The sequence below is a fragment of the Tachypleus tridentatus genome, chromosome 8 (genome assembly GCF_004210375.1).
Source record: "Tachypleus tridentatus isolate NWPU-2018 chromosome 8, ASM421037v1, whole genome shotgun sequence".
In the NCBI taxonomy this organism is placed as follows: domain Eukaryota; kingdom Metazoa; phylum Arthropoda; class Merostomata; order Xiphosura; family Limulidae; genus Tachypleus; species Tachypleus tridentatus.
This window is the reverse complement of record NC_134832.1, coordinates 30,317,969-30,337,099: the sequence shown is the minus strand read 5'-3', so window position 1 is coordinate 30,337,099 and position 19,131 is coordinate 30,317,969. Positions and strand designations below refer to the sequence as shown.

Sequence of the window (19,131 nt, the reverse complement as noted above, 5' to 3'; positions counted from 1 at the left end):
ATACTAAGGGTATATCGAGTAGATATGTATATATCAACTCAATGCATTTCTAATTAGTTAAGAGAAACATTTTCAAAATGTGGAGCGATATTCCTGAATTTACTTTTCTTGTGGATGTGTAACATTTCATCTTCTTGCCAGGGTATAAACTCAACTAATTTGTACTTGGTATGAAACAAGATTTATCGCCTTTTCGTACTGGAACATAACAAATATATAATGTTAAAAACATTAAAGCGATATTCTCTGACTATTTCTGGTGCCGTATACTGACGGAATTCGCCCTAACATCTGTGTAATGGATGATAATCACCCTCCCTAACCCTCAAAGATGGCTTGTAAACAATTCGTTTAGAACATGGTTGAAGATATTTCATTTCCTTGTCAAAATGCAAATTTTTAACCACACAAGATGGTGGTTTGGGAACAATAACCCGTATTGAGTTGAAATGCAATTATCGAAACTTCATTTGCCAACGTAGAATGAATGACCAGTCACATACATTTCAGATCAAATAATGAATCACCAGACTCCAAATTTTCATAACTGAGATTATTTAATGGCAGTAGTTTCGTTTTGACATAGCTGTAATTAGTTGCCATCTATTTTGAACGAAACAGAAAACATTCGTTAAAAAAAGAGAGGAAGAGGGAAACCTATTAGCAAGCAATTAGAAAATAATCCATTCTCAGCCTCAACAACCAAGAACTCTATACATAGCAGAGTCCAAGCTTCATGCATTTTACTAAGCAAGTTTTTGTTACGATATATATACCGATATATATATATAATCTTCCCGAATTTTAATCATCAAAGTTAATAGGATGTAAGCAATTATAGCGGGAGATGCTAGCCCTCGTTGTAACTACGTATGTAATGATTAAATAGAGAAAATACTACAAACAGCGACAGGCTTTGTTAATGAACTCTGCTGTAGCTGATAACATGATTTGAACTTGATTTGTGGAACTTAGAAGGAAATAGAAATCATGTTCAAAATTAAAATCAAGCGAAAGTGCAAAAAGTAACTGTGTCACGAGCAACTATCAGAAGAGTTCTGTGATCAGACAGTATTTATAAACCTTAGATCACACTTGGCAATTAAACCAGTTTTCGTTCAGCACAATTTAACAACACACACTTAATATTTTTATTGGGATTCGTGACGTTCGAGTTTCTTTTTGTTTTGATTTGGGTAAATCAATTAAAGTATTATTGTTTAAGCGCGTGTTTTAGCGCCTATTGAAACAAGCTGCTTTTCATGAAGAGTAAAAGTATGTTACCATAAATTCAAGCATATATTTTGAGAAATTAAATGTCTATATATTTAGATAATGTACTAACTCTATCACAACACTTACTACAAATTTTCAACCTTTTATGAAGAGTAAAGACTTTTTTTTTCAGAATGTCAACAATTATTTCAAAATTTTGTTTTGTACAGGGAGAACCGTTTACACAAAACGGACAAAATTTTAGTCTTATTCATCTGCAACATTAAAAAACAAATACCTTTATCGTTTTGAATCAAAGTGTTTGGTTAATATGTGAGCTATCTGTGCTCTTCTCACCACGGATAAAGAAAACCAGTTTCTAGCGTTGTAAGTCTGCAGACATATCGCTGTTTCGCTGGAAAGAGACTCATTATTTTATATATAAAAATAAATGAAAACAAGTTCATTAAAGCAGAGAGCTCAGACTTCTAAAAACTGTGTTTTGATCTCGTAGTTGACACAGCACAGATAGTCCATTGTGCAGCTTTGTAGTAAAGAACTATCAAACATTAAATCGGTTGAAATATATAAAGAAAAAACGAAATGTTTGCGCAAGTTAAAATAAATCAAAGAATAGTATTTTTTTTCAAAATAGCTGTTTCATCATCGTAGGATACCTACTTTAAAAATTACCTTTACTAACTGTTGCTCTCGAAAATCTATACAATGTAAAAAGACTCTTCAAGTGATTCCTTTATTTGATGAAACTGAATATTGGTTACAGTATCCCACTCCCAAATGGTACAGCGGCATATCTGCAGATTTATAACGCTAGAAATCGGGTTTCGATACCCTTGATGGGCAGAACACAGATAGTCGATTATATGGTTTTGTACTTAAGCTACAAACAAGTTATAGTATCTTATTAACAGTAAATAAAAAATCTAAAATCATATCTATTTGTCGTCTCCAAGATGTACAATGTAATGTGTACGTCAAAGACATCTCATTCCTTCCTTCAGTTGAGCTTATAAGGTAAATATAAGTAACAAAAGAGTGCCCCAATCCCAGTTCTATGGAGTGTAAAGAAAAGATGACATTAAGTTAAAGGGTATTTGCTTATGTAGGACATTGTAGCATTGGTACAGGTGTATCCTGGACAAATCCCGTCTGCATCTCGAGCAAATATATCTTTCAGTCTAAGTGTATTAATTAAAGCAATTATATATATAACAACTGTCTAATTGCAACCGAAATATTAAATAAAACACTTTGTAGCACTATCGTTATTATACCAATGGGGCCTGGCATGGCCTAGCGCGTTAAGGTGTGCGCTTCGTAATCTCAGGGTCGCGGGTTCGCGCCCGAGTCGCGCCGAACATGCTCGCCCTCCCAGCCGTGGGGGCGTTATAATGTGACGGTCAATCCCACTTTTCGTTGGTAAAAGAGTAGCCCAAGAGTTGGCGGTGGGTGGTGATGACTAGCTGCCTTCCCTCTAGTCTTACACTGCTAAATTAGGGACAGCTAGCACAGATAGCCCTCGAGTAGCTTTGTGCGAAATTCCAAAACAAACAAAATATTATACCAATAATGAGTTTAGGTTTACTGATAAGAACTTATTCTTAAAAAAAAAAAAAAAGTTGTTCCTCCCTGCATCTGTGGGTGGAACGAATGTTTGCGCTTTAAAACGAAAGAGAAAAAAAAATTCTTAAAGGTTAAAGGTCAAACATTAATAGAGGTTCTACGAGATCCATACCTATCAGCTGATTTCCTCCAATCATATCTTCTTCGTTGATATGTGTCGTGGCAATGCCAGAGGAAGACGGCTGGAGGAAGTGAGAACTGTTTTTCTGTTTCTCGTCACGGAGTTTTGTAAAGTAGTTCACGGCAAAGTCCGTGATGTCTGTCGGTTTCTTTATAAGTACGTCTACAGTGAATTCGAGAAGAAGGTTCGTTAGTTCCGGAGGAATTTCAACCCTTGATCGACTCATGACTAGAATATTTTGGTTAATGGAAATATACAGTTATAGTATCGGTATGTGTCTCAATTATATTTATGCTCGGTGTCTAGAATGAACTGTATATTAACTTCCACGGGTTGCACAACGCATGAGTTTGAAAAGAAAGGTGCTTCAATTCGGCATTACCTACGCGTGACCATGCCAACTACAACAACACCATCAGGCGTAGAATCAGGAGAGCGTTGAGTGACTAAAATAAATGCCTGTTCAGTACAAAGAAGTTGTTCAACACGACAACGCCACCACACGGCGTGTATTGATTTTTCAAACAGTAACAATATTTGTTAAACACAAGTTAATCTGTTTGGTCTTCTTGTTATTTAGTAGTTTTTACTTATTATATGAGTGAAAAATATTTTAAATTTACTGATCCAGTGCAATATTTCTTCTATTAGATTTTACTTTATGTTTGAAGACATTTTTTGACTGAATGTCGTAAGACGTTTTAAGTTCGTTACAAAAAACTTCTCACAGTACTACAAATCACCCAGAATTTTTTTTTAATTATTCACCCTAAACGGGGGTTATGGCCTATGCATTACTTCAGTCCTTTGCTGGTACAGCAATAATTCTACGGATTTACAATGTGCAAATCGGGGGTTTGAATCCCCTCGATGGACTCAGCAGATAGACTGATGTGGCTTTGCTATACAAAAGTGCACCAAAATGCATTACTTCTACACGTAACATTTTATAACTTATGTAAAACTTAGAACTTTATTAATTCAAAAAGTAATTGTTTCTGAACGCTATGCCTGAACTAGTTTGTTGATTGGTTTCATTGTTCGAGTGTAAAGTCACACAGTGGAGAACTGCTCTCTTCCTGCCGAGAAGAACCGAACCCATGATTTAAACGTTAATTTACTTTTGACCCACGAGGGACGAAAGTGCACGACTCACAGATAAAATAATTTTATGTTAATGTTTGGTTTGTTTTAAATTTCACGCAAAGCTACTTGAAGGCTATCTGCGCTAGCCGTCTCTAATTTAGTAGTGTAAGACTAGAGGGAAGACAGCTAGTCATCACTACCTACCACCAACTCTTGAGCTACTATTTTACCAGCAAATAGGGGGATTGATCGTCACATTATAACGCCCCCACGGCCGAAAAGGCGAGCATGTTTGGTGTAACAGGGATTCGAACCCGCGACCCTTGGATTACGAGTAGAGTGTTTTAACTACCTGGCCATCTATACTAATATAGATGTCTTTTGTATTTGTAAATTTATATTTACAAATTTAAAAAATAAGTAAAATTTTTACATTGCTGATTTCTTCATACGTTCCCATACTGTTCTAGTCCTCGGACGGTAAAATTTACAAAGCATTGTTAACCTCCATGTAACAATTATTCGCAAACTTTATACGACATATATATTAGATATATGACAATACCACATTAATAGGTAGACACGTGTTCTTTTTCCTTTTTAGTTATTACTGAAGACAACCAAACCAATTTTAGAACTTTGACACAAACAAAGAATCATTACGGTTATAAAGTTCATTGGTGGCTCAATAAATAATTTGAGAGTTTATTGTTTGTTTGTTTGATTTTGAATTTCGCACAAAGCTACTCGAGGGCTATCTATGCTAGCCATCCCTAATTTAGCAGTGTAAGACTAGAGGGGAGGCAGCTAGTCATCATCACCCACCGCCAACTCTTGGGCTTCTCTTTTACCAACGAATAATGGGATTGACCGTCACATTATAACGCCCCCACGGCTAAAAGGGCGAGCATGTTTTGCGCGACAGGGATGCGAACCCGCGACCCTCAGATTACGAGTCGCACGCCTTAACACGCTTGGCCATGCCGGGCCCTTCAGAGTTTATAATTCCGAAAATTGATTTTCGATCCTCTTAGTAAAAACAGTACAGGTAGTCCATTATTTACCATTGAACCTAATAAACAAACCAAACAAGCATCCCTTTAACTATTTTGTTCGTTTGATAGATAGAACTTTCTAGAATTTATTAGTTTTTTTATATCGTTTTGTGCATCACGTCGGTTTGAATGCTCGCTGACAATCACCAGCTGCAGGTGACATAATATTAACTATGTTTAACGAGTCCAAGCTAATAGTAACTAAAATAGATATTTCAGAATCAAGTGTAAAAGAAAACCAAAAAGTAACACTACTCATTCCGTTTATATTAAATCATTACAATCATTCCTCAATTTGTGGGAATATCTTCTTATGTTAGTATAACTATTCCCTTTAGATATAGGCAAATAAAATTTGATTTTAACAAATATATGTAATCATGGAAAACGGTAATAATACGTTATGGAATGACATGTTCTCTTTGAACGTCGTACCAGTAATTATAAATAATATAGTAAAAAAGTCACTTAAATATATCTTTTTAAAGTAGTATACCTTACAATCAGGTTAATACCAGTAATCACGATTTTTACATGGTTTTTTTGCAAAATATAAAAGAATAAAACTTAAGTTCTCGCTCTGTAAGAATTATATAAATTACTTACTATACAAAATTTCCAACATCATTATGGTTTGTTTGTTTCTTTGGTTCTTTTTTTTAATTTCGCGCAAAGCTCACAAGAGCTAACTACACTAGTCGGTCATAATTTAGCAGCATAAGACTAGAGGGAAGGTAGTTAGTCATCACTACCCACCGCCAACTCTTGGGTTAGTCTTTTACCAGTGAATAGTGGGATTGACCGTCACATTATAATGTCCCCACGGTTGAAAGAGCGAGATTGTTTGTTGTCACTGGGATTCAAACCTGCGACCCTCAGATTGTGAGTCGAGCACCCGAATCACCTGGCCATGGGGCCCCATTATTATGGAAATATCAGGAAATGTGATTGTTTAATTAAACCAATGCTTTTGGGTGAGTGGAGTGCGCATGCTTAGATAAAATGTGTAGTTAATTCCATGATGACTTTTCTAAGCATAAGCTCGGTATGGTACAGTTGTTGGTATGCTGACTTATCAAACTTAGTGTCGCATCCCAAGGTCATGTTTTGCACGTGGATGTGTAACATTCGATTAGAGCAATCGGAGATTTGGCGATAGGTTCTGCTGCTTTCCGTATCAGATCAGGGAAAACTAGCGCAAAAATCAATTCTCTAACTTTGTGTGAATATCCAAAATTAACATTTTTCTGTGGGATTGTTTATACGATTTCTCACAAATACTGTTTTTATCTTAGAGTTTTTAAAATAACTTTTATAGCTTCTAAAACTTCCTAAGTGTATCTCAGAAGTTGTTTCTTTTCAGTAAAATTTATACTTTATATGTTATTATTCTTAACCTATCTGTATACTGACTTGCTTGATTTGACCGACCTCGTAACTACCATAAATAATATAAATAAATCTAAATTAGCCTTTTTTCTTTCTTTCTTGAATTACTGCAAGTATACCCAGCATGGCCAGGTGGTTCGGTCGTGGATTCAAGTCCCTCATCAACCCCCAAACGTGCTTACCTTTTCAGTCGTGTGGGAGTTATAAGTAACAGTCAATTCTACTATTAGGCAATAAAAAAGTAGCCTTACCTCTAGTCTTGCACTATTAAATTAGGGACGACTAGCTCAGATATCTCTCGTGTAGCTTTACAAAAAAATCAAAACAAACAATATTGCATGCAAAATCTGTTTAAAGGTGTAGTGACTTTACTATTTAATGACTGGTACTTCATACTTTCTATCTTATGTTTACGTAGAGGTAGATCTATCGACTATACACCCCTCTCATTAATAATATTTATAAATCGCTTATTTCTCATATTACTGGAGTATATAGTGAAACAATGAATAAACCATTTATATCTTAGACATGAGAAAATGTCGATTAGACGGCTAAAAACATCTTAAACAGGCTTTTTTTTATAACAGTAATGACAAAGTAGATAAGACAGCCTTTTATTTTTCATCTATAAATCTATAATTTCCGGCAGTCACTTAATATTCATGATAAGTAGCAGAAGCAATATTCTGCAGCATCCGCTAAAGGCAAGTTTAGAAAGAAAGTCTTATTTTAAAGAAAAACAAACAACATAGGATGTTAAAATTAACGTACGATATGTTTGGTTAGTTAGCACTTTAGTGTGCTTTCAAAGCACTAAAAAACAAGGATCTTTCGCTCTCATGATTAAATAATCACCAGAAAAAGCATAGAAAAACTACAACTAACATGCGCTTAAAGGTAGCCTCAGTTACAATGCAGACACGAATGTCTACATGAAATAAGTTGAAAATTGTCAAACGATTACAATGCGAGTTTCCCTCCATCCAGCTTATTTGGACCCGGCATGGCCAGGTGATTATGGTACTCGACTCGCAAACTGAGAGAGGTAAGCGGGTTAAAACCCCTGATATCTCAAACATGCTCACTCTTTCAGCCGTGGGGATATTATAATGTTACGGCCAATCTCACTATTCGTTGATAAAAGAGTAGCCCAAGAGTTGGCAGCGAATGGTGATGACTAGCTGCCTTACCTCTAGTCTTACACTACTAAATTAGGGACGGCTAGAGAGAATGTGGTATTCGAAGCAAGAGAAGAGAATAAATATGTCCTCGGTGTGAACAGCCATAAGTTCTCTAAGTTACGGCTCTAAACTCAAGGGTTCGATCCCCGCGATAATCTCGATAGATAAATCAATGTAGCTTTGCTCTAAAACGAACAAACAAAAGAGACTTAACACAGTATCATCTTAAGGCTCTTTTGGACTAAACTGTGACCTTAAAATACATAAGACATTCAACTTCTCCATAAATATAGTTATTCATAACCATGGAAAAAAACAACCTACAAGCAGTTCTGGGGTAATTAAGATTTTTCTTTTGACACATTATATGCAATTTCGTGCATTGTGCAAGTCAAAAAACTATTGATAACAAAATAAACCCTGTACCGTTTATATATGTAACAGTGTCTCTAGGTTCAGAGCTTTCTATTATATGCATTGTTTTGTTTGTTTTTTACCTTTGACCCTTGTAAATAAAACACAAGTCGTACATACGTCTACTTTAGTCTGTTTAAATCGTTGCAAGGTGTCTTTATGAAAAGTCTCATATTAGGTGATTAAAATATAGAAGCCTAAAAGGACAAAAGTCGATAATTTCGGTAAAAATATTTTGACGTCTGACTTCTTTGAGGATGTAACTCTTAAACCCACGTGCTTTATTATATAGTGATTGTCGTTTGGATTAATGTAAATATAAGGAAATTCCAGGATAAAATATAAATATATAATGTTTGATCTCTGACACCTATGAGAAAAACGTACTTAAATAACAAGTTTTATTCGGTCAAACTGAACCAAGATGTTTGCTCTCCAGTTCCAAGGAGAGTCGCTCATCTGTACTTATGTGTATGAAGACGAAATTATTATAAAAAATAAAATACGTTTTTCTTCCTGTGGTGATGAGATGTATGTTTGTGTGTTTTGTTTTAGCAAAGCCACATCAGGCTATCTACTGAGCCCCCCGACGGGAATCGCACCCCTGATTTTAGAGTTGTAAATCCGTAGACTTACCGCTGTACTAGCGGGGGGGTGAGGGGGTGAGAGAAGACAATTAATTACATACACCCGAAATGTGGTAAAAATTAATTTACCAAAGACTTGACTTGATCTTTCTTAATGGAAATGATATAATAGTATTATATACCCATTGGACTTATATTCCACTGAAATCAGACCTAATGTGGTCAAATGATTAATGTGCTTGAAATGTGAACCTCATAATTCGCGATTTTCCACCCTTGACTACTAAAACGTGACACTAACACTAGGATTTAGGTGAACTGTAAAAGTGACGGTCAAATCCCACTAGTTGACCATTCAAGATTACCCCGAAAGTTAGCTGTTGGTGCTGTCGAGTTACTATCTTCCTTCTAGTCTATCAGCTCAAAAGTAAGAACTTCGCGCTATACGCAGATAATCCTTGTGTAATTTGTGTAATTCTGATAAAATAAATGGGTAGATCATTTTGAAAACATTCATCAATTTTATACAACGCTAATACCTGAAATCAAACCGTACTCTACTGACCACGAAACGGTTAAGATTAGACTTACCCGATATTCAGATAAGGGACTTAAGTTAATTCTACGCTGTATATGTGCTAATTTTCTTAGATTTTTGTGATAACTCGACTCAGTTTTTTCTAGATACTTTCAACACTGATGTTCACCACGCGCAGCCTAATTTCTAATCAACTGCTAGACCACAAACCGATTTATTTGCATTGAATTTGGAACTTAAAACTAATTTAATTTTTTTTATGTCATGCCAATAGCTTGAAACTTTTCCTTTTCATCACGCCAACAGCATATGCCGAGAGTATTAAATTATTTATAAACTTTGAATGTTGATTCGAGTCTTATACAGAAATAGATTTTTTAAGCGATGAATACGTAGTTGTGAATCCAGAGTAAAAAGAAGTTCAGTTAATGGATCTTCTACACGCTTCTCTGAAATGAAGCAGATGTGATTAGAACTGATTCATATGTTACACGTGGTCTTAAAGGCTTATACAGCTAAATTTTCTGTAATCAAGTTTATATGAATTTCTTTTAAAATACTTGTGGTCTGTTCAATCACAGATGTTTTCTAAAAATAAGCGTACGACAGCTGTAAGTTCTCATTATTATGGTTCTCTAGAATTTTACATAATATTTATGCTATTCCAGGACCTTGAATACAAGCATAACAAGGTCAAAACATTTATATAGCAACAGGATAAAGAGAATTTTAAACTTGTTAAATATCAGTCAAATAAAGAGAGACTGAATTCGTGTCTGAATTGTAAACAGAATCGTTTTATTAACAAAGACAAATAGATGAAGCAAAAATAGCACGCATACATTGCAAGAACATCGGAGCTACATCGGATAAACGGGAGATTCGATCAGGATGTGAAATTATGGCGCTTACTAACTGGCATTATGTATGTGATTTTCATTTAACTGTCAAACAAATGTTGGATTGGACCCTTATTTAAAACTTTTAAAATAGATTAATTTACAGAAACTTCCGATCAGAGCGATAGACTTATTAGGCTAAAACTAAAAATTAGCCTATTAATGAGTATGGTTAATTAAACATATTATTATTAAGTACTTGCTAAGAATGTTTAGAATCAATTGCGTTGTACAGTCGCATAACCTCTCCGTTCAACCGTAATCCCAATATCACACGCGATTTGTCAACTTATGAAGCTTTATGTGAGTCCTACATCCGTATACTAAATTATAATAAAAATAATCTTTAAAATACAAATACGACAAGAAAAATGTATGTAGGTATTGAACATTCGAACTGATATTTCTATTGTATGTAACTTTAAAGAAGGAAAAGATGGTACCTTACTTGTGTAACACACAAAACCTCGTTTTTAGCATCAGGCATTATGGTCGTTTAACGACGTAACATATCATTTATACACAATATTTCCTAACAAAGTCTCGTTACCAACAAAATCCCATAGTTCCAATGTGTCACTGTAAGCATTAACCAGTTTTATTAAACGTAATGTGGTAGTTTTTACACGTTTAAAAGCAAATATGGACTTAAAGAAGAGTCATCTTCTCCCCCCAGGACAGCGATAAGTTTCTGGACTTACAACGCTAAAATCGGACGTTTGATTCCCAGTGGTAGAACTAAAGAAGGTTATCAGTCGTGTAGCTTAAAGCGATGAAACATGTAAAAAAAAATCAAAAGGTAATATTCAAATGTATAAAACTATAATTCAGAAAAGATGCAAACTTGTGAATTAATTTGTTATATCTTTTATCATAACTGCCTCCTCTAAGGCTCAGCGATAGGCTTAAGAAATTATTCCGCCTAAATACAGGGCTCTGTCCCTCTGGTTGACAAAGCACAAATAGCCCACTGTGTAGCACTACGCTTAAACAAACAGAAAAATATCTCAGTTGTTTTACCTAAATATCCTCTTTTTTTCACGAACAATTGTTTGTTTGTTTGTTTTGAATTTCGCACAAAGCCACTCGAGGGCTATCTGTGCTAGCCGTCCCTAATTTAGCAGTGTAAGACTAGAGGGAAGGCAGCTAGTCATCACCACCCACCGCCAACTCTTGGGCTACTCTTTTACCACCGAATAGTGGGATTGACCATCACATTATAACGCCCCCACGGCTGAAAGGGCGAACATGTTTGGCGCGACGGGGATGTTTCACGAACAAATAAATTATTATTATTTTTATCACATTAACCCTACTTTGATACAAAATCTGCCATCGGGTCTCCCTTCTTCACAGATTATGGTCCTTTGCATCATTACTGGTTACACTAAATCTCACTTATATCCCTGTCCATCATGTCTCTTCACGATATTCTCTGTCTTAACCTCACTCATATCTCTGTCCATCATGTCTCTCCACGATATTCTCTGTCTTAACCTCACTCATATCTCTGTCCATCATGCTCTCCACGATATTCTCTTAACCTCACTCTATCTTCATCATGTCTTTTCACGATATTCTCTGTTGTAACTCACTCATCTCTGTCTGTCTCCACGATATCATGTCTTAACTCCTCACGATATCATGTCTCTACGATATTCTGTCTTAACACTCATCTCTGTCCATCATGTCCACAATATTCTCTGTCTCTCCACGATATCTCTGTCTTCATGTCTCTTCACGATATTTCTGTCTTATACTCTCTGTCCATCTCACGATATGTCTGTCTTAATCTCTCTCCTGTCCATCATGTATCTATTTCTGTCTTAACTCACTCATATCTCTGTCATCATGTTCTCACATATTTCTGTCTTATCTATATCTCTATGTATTCTTAATCCTTCTTGTTTCTCACGATATTCTCACTTCTATTCTATATCCCTGTCTATCATGCTCTCTCTACGATATTCTGTCTTCTCATCATCTCTGTCTCATGTCTCATATTTCATCTTTCATATCCTGTCCATCATGCCTGTCCATCATGTTCTCTCACGATATCTTCTCTTAACTCCACTATATCCCTGTCCATCATGTCTCTCCACGATATTCTCTGTCTTAACCTCACTCATATCTCTGTCCACCATGTCTCGCCACAATATTCTCTGTATTCGACCCTTCACTGTCATTTTCAATGCTACTTTCACTACACATCTCTTTTCACTTCTCACTACCTCTCCAAACCACCCCAGTATTGCTTTTCTTACTTTTTCTGATGTCATTACTCATTATACTTTCTCTAAAAGATATTTCCAGCATCCATTTTAACATTCTGATCTTAGTTCTTTCTTAAAATCTCTCATCCTTTCTTCTTATAGCTAAAGTTTATGGTCTATAAAGCAGGACTGGTCTAAATATTGTTTTGTAGATAGGAAGAAATACCTTGTTTTCAGTGTATTCATCTTATAACAATCTATTATGTTTGTTTGTTTGTTTGTTTAATTTCGCGCAAAGTTACACAAGGGCTATCTGCGTTAGCCGTCCCTAATTTAGCAGTGTAAGACTAGAGGGAAAGTAGCTACCGTGTTTCTCCGATAATAAAACCTACCCATAAAATAAGACCTAGTGTGATTTTTGGGGATAGTTTTAATATAAGCCCTACCCTTAAAATAAGCCCTAGTTAAGAGTGGCAGGAAGTTGTAAGTAACTGAAAAAAAGAAAACAAGTAAGTAGAAAGATATTTTTAGTCTGAATTTTTTTTACAGAATTAAAGAACACATTTTCTTGATGGTAATAAAACTTCATATATCTATAAATAATGCTACAGATAATCATTTAGCTTAGAAAACAGTTCTGTATTTTCGCGCGTAAATATTATTTTCTTATAGCACCGATAGTAAAAACGGACAAACCTACTAAAACTGTGTGTATTTTTCTTATAGCAAAGCCAAATCAGGCTATCTGCTGCGTCCACTGAGGAGAATCGAACTCCTTATTTTAGCGTTGTAAATCCAAAGCCTTACCGTTGTCTCAGCAGGGAACCTCACTAAAACTATCTACCACTGTCCCTAATTTTGAACTGCCACCCGGTATAGTCCTTCATCGAATCTGAAGCTATTATTTACCAACAAGAAGTGGGACTCCCTCAGGTGTAACGGCGAGCGTTGGGTTAACCCTCTCGCAGTCCATGCATTGCAAGACAAACGGCCTAATCATTGGGCCACGTTAGGCCCAGCAGTGTGGCTTGATATCAAATGTGTCAGTTGAAAAATTTACGATTCTTACCTAAACGGTTCGATTAAGAAACAAAAACTAAGAAGTCACTTACTTCAAGCAAATAAACTAATCAAGAGACACAGACGACTCAAAAACATATCTGGTTGAAAAATCCATAAGAACCGTCTTTATTTTCAAACTAACATCTTATGTGAAGTTTTATTTTAACTCTTAATTATGTAGCAGAGTATCATGCCAAGCGATCTTGTTTTAATACAACATTTCCTATTTTTAATAGCATTTATTTATTTTTATATTTGGTCCAGCATAGCAAGGTAGTTAAGGCACTCCACTCGTAATCGGAGAGTCCCTGGTTCGAATGCTCGCCCTCTCAGCCGTAGAGGCGTTATTATGTGATGGTCAATCCCATTATTCCTTGGTAAAAGAGTAGCCCAAGAGTTGGCGGTGGGCGGTGATAACTAGCTGCCTTCCCTCTAGCCTTACACTGTTAAATTAGGGACGGCTAGCGCAGATAGCCCTCGTGTAATTTCGCGCAAAATTCAAAACAAACCGATTTTTACATTTATGATCATTGGTACTTTTGAATACCATGATCAACGGTATTGGTTCATAATAGGGATTGCCCAGGAATTCCACAAACATTCTAATAGAACATACTGGCGAAACTATCTTAAATATTTATGTACTTTTTGTGAAACAATTATTTTGAGGTTTACATAATCTCATTAAAAATCACCTAGTAACTAGGGGTTAAGGATATTCTTGAATTTGAAATACTTTATGGCTTAAATTTTAGAGGTATAATCTAATTATTGAGAGAGAGAGAGAAAAGAAAAGAAAAGAAAAGATAAAGAGAGATCAGAATTGGGAACACTAATACCAATATGTGGCATCTAGTATGAATGTGCCTCCCTGTACTATAACTCTTCTTCTTAAACCTTGGTTTTAACTATAAATGTAATAGCGATTATTGGTACAAAATTCCATTTATAATGTCACGAGCATCTACAGGTGTGTGTTGGTGTGTTTTTCTTATAGCAAAACCACAGCAGGCTACCTACTAATCCCACCGAGGGGAATCGAACTCTTGATTTTAGCGTTGTAAATCCGTAGACTTACCGCTGTGCTAGCGGAAGGAGCAGCATCTTATGATGAATAACTACTATTAACTACATTAAATAATATCCCAGAAATACGATGAAGTTATTATAATTCTCCCAAAGGATTTGCATGGGTCCTCCAGTGGGGCGGCGGATGAGTTTACGGAATTCTATTCCAACACTAAAATATGGGGTTCCACCTTCCGGTGTATATACTATGTAGCTTTGCTCTAAAACAAACAAACGAATTCGTGATGACTAGAAACTCACTTGAAGTAAAAATGTGCCCGGCAACGATCAGTTGAAACTCTCTCTGTTAATCTGAAAGTGACCTAAGAAGGTCGAAACGTTGTTCTGTTCTTTATTTTAATTACAAGCAAACAAACTGTAACATGAAATGCATGCGTTTTTATACATATTTATGCGTGTGTGAAGGGAATTCGTGTAATTTAAATCAATACGCTAACTTTAGAATTTGTAGTTTGACACATGCTACACGATAGTTTTAGCCGCAGGCTAAATAGCAAAGAGCGCTATTATTCGTATGTTCTTTTTAGTAATCCATTTACATGAGAGAAATTACTTCTTCTAAGTGGTCTGTCATGTAATCACATGTAATACAATTGGTTGCTCTCTCATATTTTGCGCCAACACTGTTGCTGAAGTACTCTGTTTCATGTTATTTTCAGGTCTAGAAAAGACTGAGCATAGCAGTAGAAAAGTAAGGTTATGAGAGCCAATCTACGTTTTAAGAGTCTAAACTTTTAGTAGACTAATATGTGAACTGTTTTTCATTTTCGGTGCTGCAACTATGTTTAGTACCGTCCACAAATTCTGTTCTTATCACCGGCTCTTACTTTCAATTTATTCAATGTCCTTTTCTATCTTCTGTGATAAACCGTTACTATTATCTGCTAAATGTCCGTGTTCAAGCCACCTACGTTATCAGCAGTAAAGTGCTACCAGGAATAAAATGAATTTAACTTGTCAATTTTATTTTTAGAGTATTGTCTCGTAACTCGCTTATACTTTACCTAACTTTACTAAACTTCCAGAAAAGTTACAATCACTCTGTTATCTGTGTTCCGAGAGACTGTTTATTTAATTTTTTCTCATTCCACAGTTATATTACCAGTGTTTAACAGCATGATGAACACCAGTTGTGCTTTATGTAAATTGTTACTCCAACCTTAATGTTTATATGCTTCTTTCATGGTTAAGGTTGTTGTTGTTTTCTTGGTGCAAAGCTAAACAATAGCTTATACTGACTCTGTCAACCGCGAGGAATCGAACATTGGGTTTTAGAAAGTACGTCCGTAAATTTAATGCTAACTGGCAGGTTAGTGCAAAGAAATAATCACATTATGTGATATTTTTTACTAACTACAAATTTTATAAAGACTAACAGCTTTTTAAGCACAAATTAAGTAAGAAAAAACAAATTTACACACAAAAACTATAAAGTGGTACATGGAAAATATTCGGCTAATTACTTTACAGTGGTCTTTCTTACTTAAAACTGGTTCAGCTTTATAACATTTCAAAGTTAAAGTTGTTGTTGTTTTCCGTTTATTTTCACATAACCGAAAATCACGTTCTATCATTCATAGCTACGTGGATTGTATCATGCTTGCGATTTCTCGCTTAAACCACGTGTATAACGTATATTGTATAGATATTACAGCACCATGTGATAACATGCCAGTTTCTAGAGGTTTAAAACTGGAGATATAATCCAACACGTCTTTATCTTCACTCGTGATCAAAGTTTCTGCTGTTTAAAATTAGTTTTATATAAAATGTAATTTGTTTTTCTTCTGATAATTATTACTACTTCAATGACTTGTTATTCTGCAAATTGTTAAGTGATAAATCGAAAACGGGAAAAATATACATCACTTGACTAACTAGGCTTAAAAAATAACATACACTCTAGAAATTATTTTGTATTTTTATCCCTATTATTTACTTCACCAATATGAAGCGCTCACTAAAGTCTGTTTACTTGCTCATTACTTTCTCTATATAATTGAACAATAAACTTCAAAGCAGTAAGGTTTTGAGAATAAAAGAAAATGAACTGTCAAGGTGCATAGAAGTGGGTCAAAATAACACAATTTGAGCACCTTTCAAAGATATAAGATTTACCTTATGGGCAAACAGTGTAATTTGGTGCCTTTAATAAGTAGTTTTAGAACTTGATTTCAACATGAGATGGGGGAATCTTAATCTGTCCAGGATAGAAAGATACATTGATCATGTGACCAGTGCTTTTCTCCGGATCCAAGGGTACCAGTGAATTTTATATGCAAAAACGGCTCGTTTGGGCTGAGAAAACACTTTACATAGAAGAGCGAACAACGTTTCGACCTTCTTCGGTCATCGTCAGGTTCACAAAGAAAGAGGTAACTGACCGGAAGCTGACCACATGTTTGAAAGGGGGTTGTGTAACTGTGTGTCGAAATGTAGAGGGCGGTATTAGATGTTTGAATATATAATTTTATTTATTATATTAATATAGGTATAAAGGCGTTCCTTTATATTGGTTTATTTTGGGTTTAAGTTGTTGTATAAGTAAGGCTTCTTTAATTTTACGTTTGTTTATGTTTGTTTCTTTATTTAGTATTTGAGTGTTTTCTATGGTTATGTTGTGTTTATTTGACTTGCAGTGTTCGAAAACGTGTGAAGGTGACTTTTTATGTTCTTTGAATCTGGTTTCCATTTTCTACTTGTTTCTCCAATATAGAAGTCGTGGCAGTTATCACATTGTATTTTATAAATAATGTTGGTGTGGTGTTTGTCAGTGTAGTTTTACATAGTATAGACCTCAGTTTTGTGCCGGGTTTTGAATAAATTTGGTATTAATTGGAATGTCATATTTTGTTACTAATTTTGCCAAATGTTGGTTATTTGTTTGCTGATGTCGGGAATATATGGTATACAGCAGTATATGGTTTCGTGGTTTTGATTCGTGAGCTGTATTTACTTTAGTTGGTTGATTTTGCTTTCTGTGTAGGTGTGTGCGTATAATGTTTTCTACGGTTTGTGGAGGAAACTTATTGATGTTGGTGAAGTATTGTTTTATTTTGTCTAATTCATCGTTAATTTTATCTGGTGAGCATAGTTTTATGGCTGTGTTTATTTGGTTTCTTAGTATGTTGAGTTTTTGTTTTGTTTCATGTGCTGAGTCCCAAGGAATGTGTAGTCCAGTATGGGTGATTTTTCGGTGGATTTCTGTTTGAAATTGTGTATCAGTTCTTGTAATTTTGAGGTTAAGAAATGATATTTGATTGTTTTCTTCCTGTTCACATGTGAAGTTGATGTTGGGATGTATAGAGTTAATGTGATTGAAAAATTAAGTATGTGTTCTGTAGATTTGAATCCCGCAACCGTGTCATCTACATATCTATACCAGTATAGTGGTGGATGTAATGCTGTGTTAATTGCTTGTGTTTCAACTTGTGTCATAAAAATATTGGCTAGAACTGGTGATACTGGGTTGCCCATGCTTAGGCCGTTTGTTTGTATATAGTTTTGGTTGTTGAACATGAAGTTTGTCTTTATCGTGGTGAATTCTATGAGGGTTGCTAACTGGTTACTGGGAATTTCTATAGTTGGGTTAGGGTCTCGGATATAGAGTTCTAAGGCTATCTTGCAGGCTTCAGTGGTTGGAACCATGTAAAGTGTTTTCTCAGCCCAAACGAGCCGTTTTTGCATATAAATTTCTCAACAAGTGGGTTTCTCGTCATCACTGGTACCAGTGAATGTTAACATATCACCTCCTCTGATGAAGGGGGGTGCTGGTCTACTACATGTTAACCTCCCAGGTATTAGCTGGTAGAGCGAAGCAAATATGTTAATGAAGTCTTGCTCGATGGCCCAACGATTGAACTTTTTGAACATAGAACCTTTGGATTTCGAATCCGGAACAGCAACCACTAAGCCTAAGAAAGGTAAGTAGCAAAGATATATTACTTTCAGAAATGTAGCATTGCCAACACCTATAAGAAATTTCGACCGCTAATGTAAAACATTTAATTCACTCCTCCCCCCCCCCCAACTCTAAAACTGATATTTAATTAACTGCATAGACAATCCTTAACAACCATTGGATGATGTCTCGGGAATTTATAGTAGATCGAAATTTTTCAATCCATTCCTCTCGTACGTCTTACTAAAATTTATCTTTTAAAGATAAATTTTTTTTATCCAAAAAAAACTGTTTTCTTATGAGAAATAATTTACAACGTCAATGAGAACTATATCGCGTTACCCACTGGCACAGTGGTAGTTCTGCGGGCTTCCAAAGCTATAAACCGGGTTTTGATATCTGTGGTGAGAAGAGTACAGATATCCCATTGTGTAGCTTTCTGCTTAATTTTAAACATACAAACACAGCTATACTGCTTCGTTTGCCATCGGGCTCGACATGGCCAGGTGGTTAACGCACTCGACTGAAAGAACGAGCATGTTTAGTGTGACGGAGATTCGAACCCGCGACCCTCGAATTACGAGTCGAGTGCCGTAACCATCTAGGCATGTCGGGTCCACCATTTGGGCTTCTCTTTTACCAATGAATAATTGAATTGACAGTCACATTGTAAGTCTCCCATGTCTGAAAAAACGAGCATGCAAAGTGGCGGAGATTTGAACCCGTGAACCGCA

At 35.6% G+C, this 19,131-nt stretch overlaps 1 protein-coding gene across 1 annotated transcript in view; it reads right to left on the bottom strand.

Annotated features, from left to right (window-relative positions):
• The window catches only part of LOC143222086 (cAMP-dependent protein kinase type II regulatory subunit-like), a 126,537-nt gene extending 123,124 nt beyond the window's left edge, over positions 1 to 3,413 (bottom strand). The window contains exon 1 of the mRNA XM_076448004.1: positions 2,972 to 3,413. Within this exon, the coding sequence (XP_076304119.1) occupies positions 2,972 to 3,206 (235 nt within the window). The 5' untranslated portion in view covers positions 3,207 to 3,413. The remainder of the gene's footprint in view (positions 1 to 2,971) is intronic.
• Between the last annotated feature and the right edge of the window lie 15,718 nt (positions 3,414 to 19,131).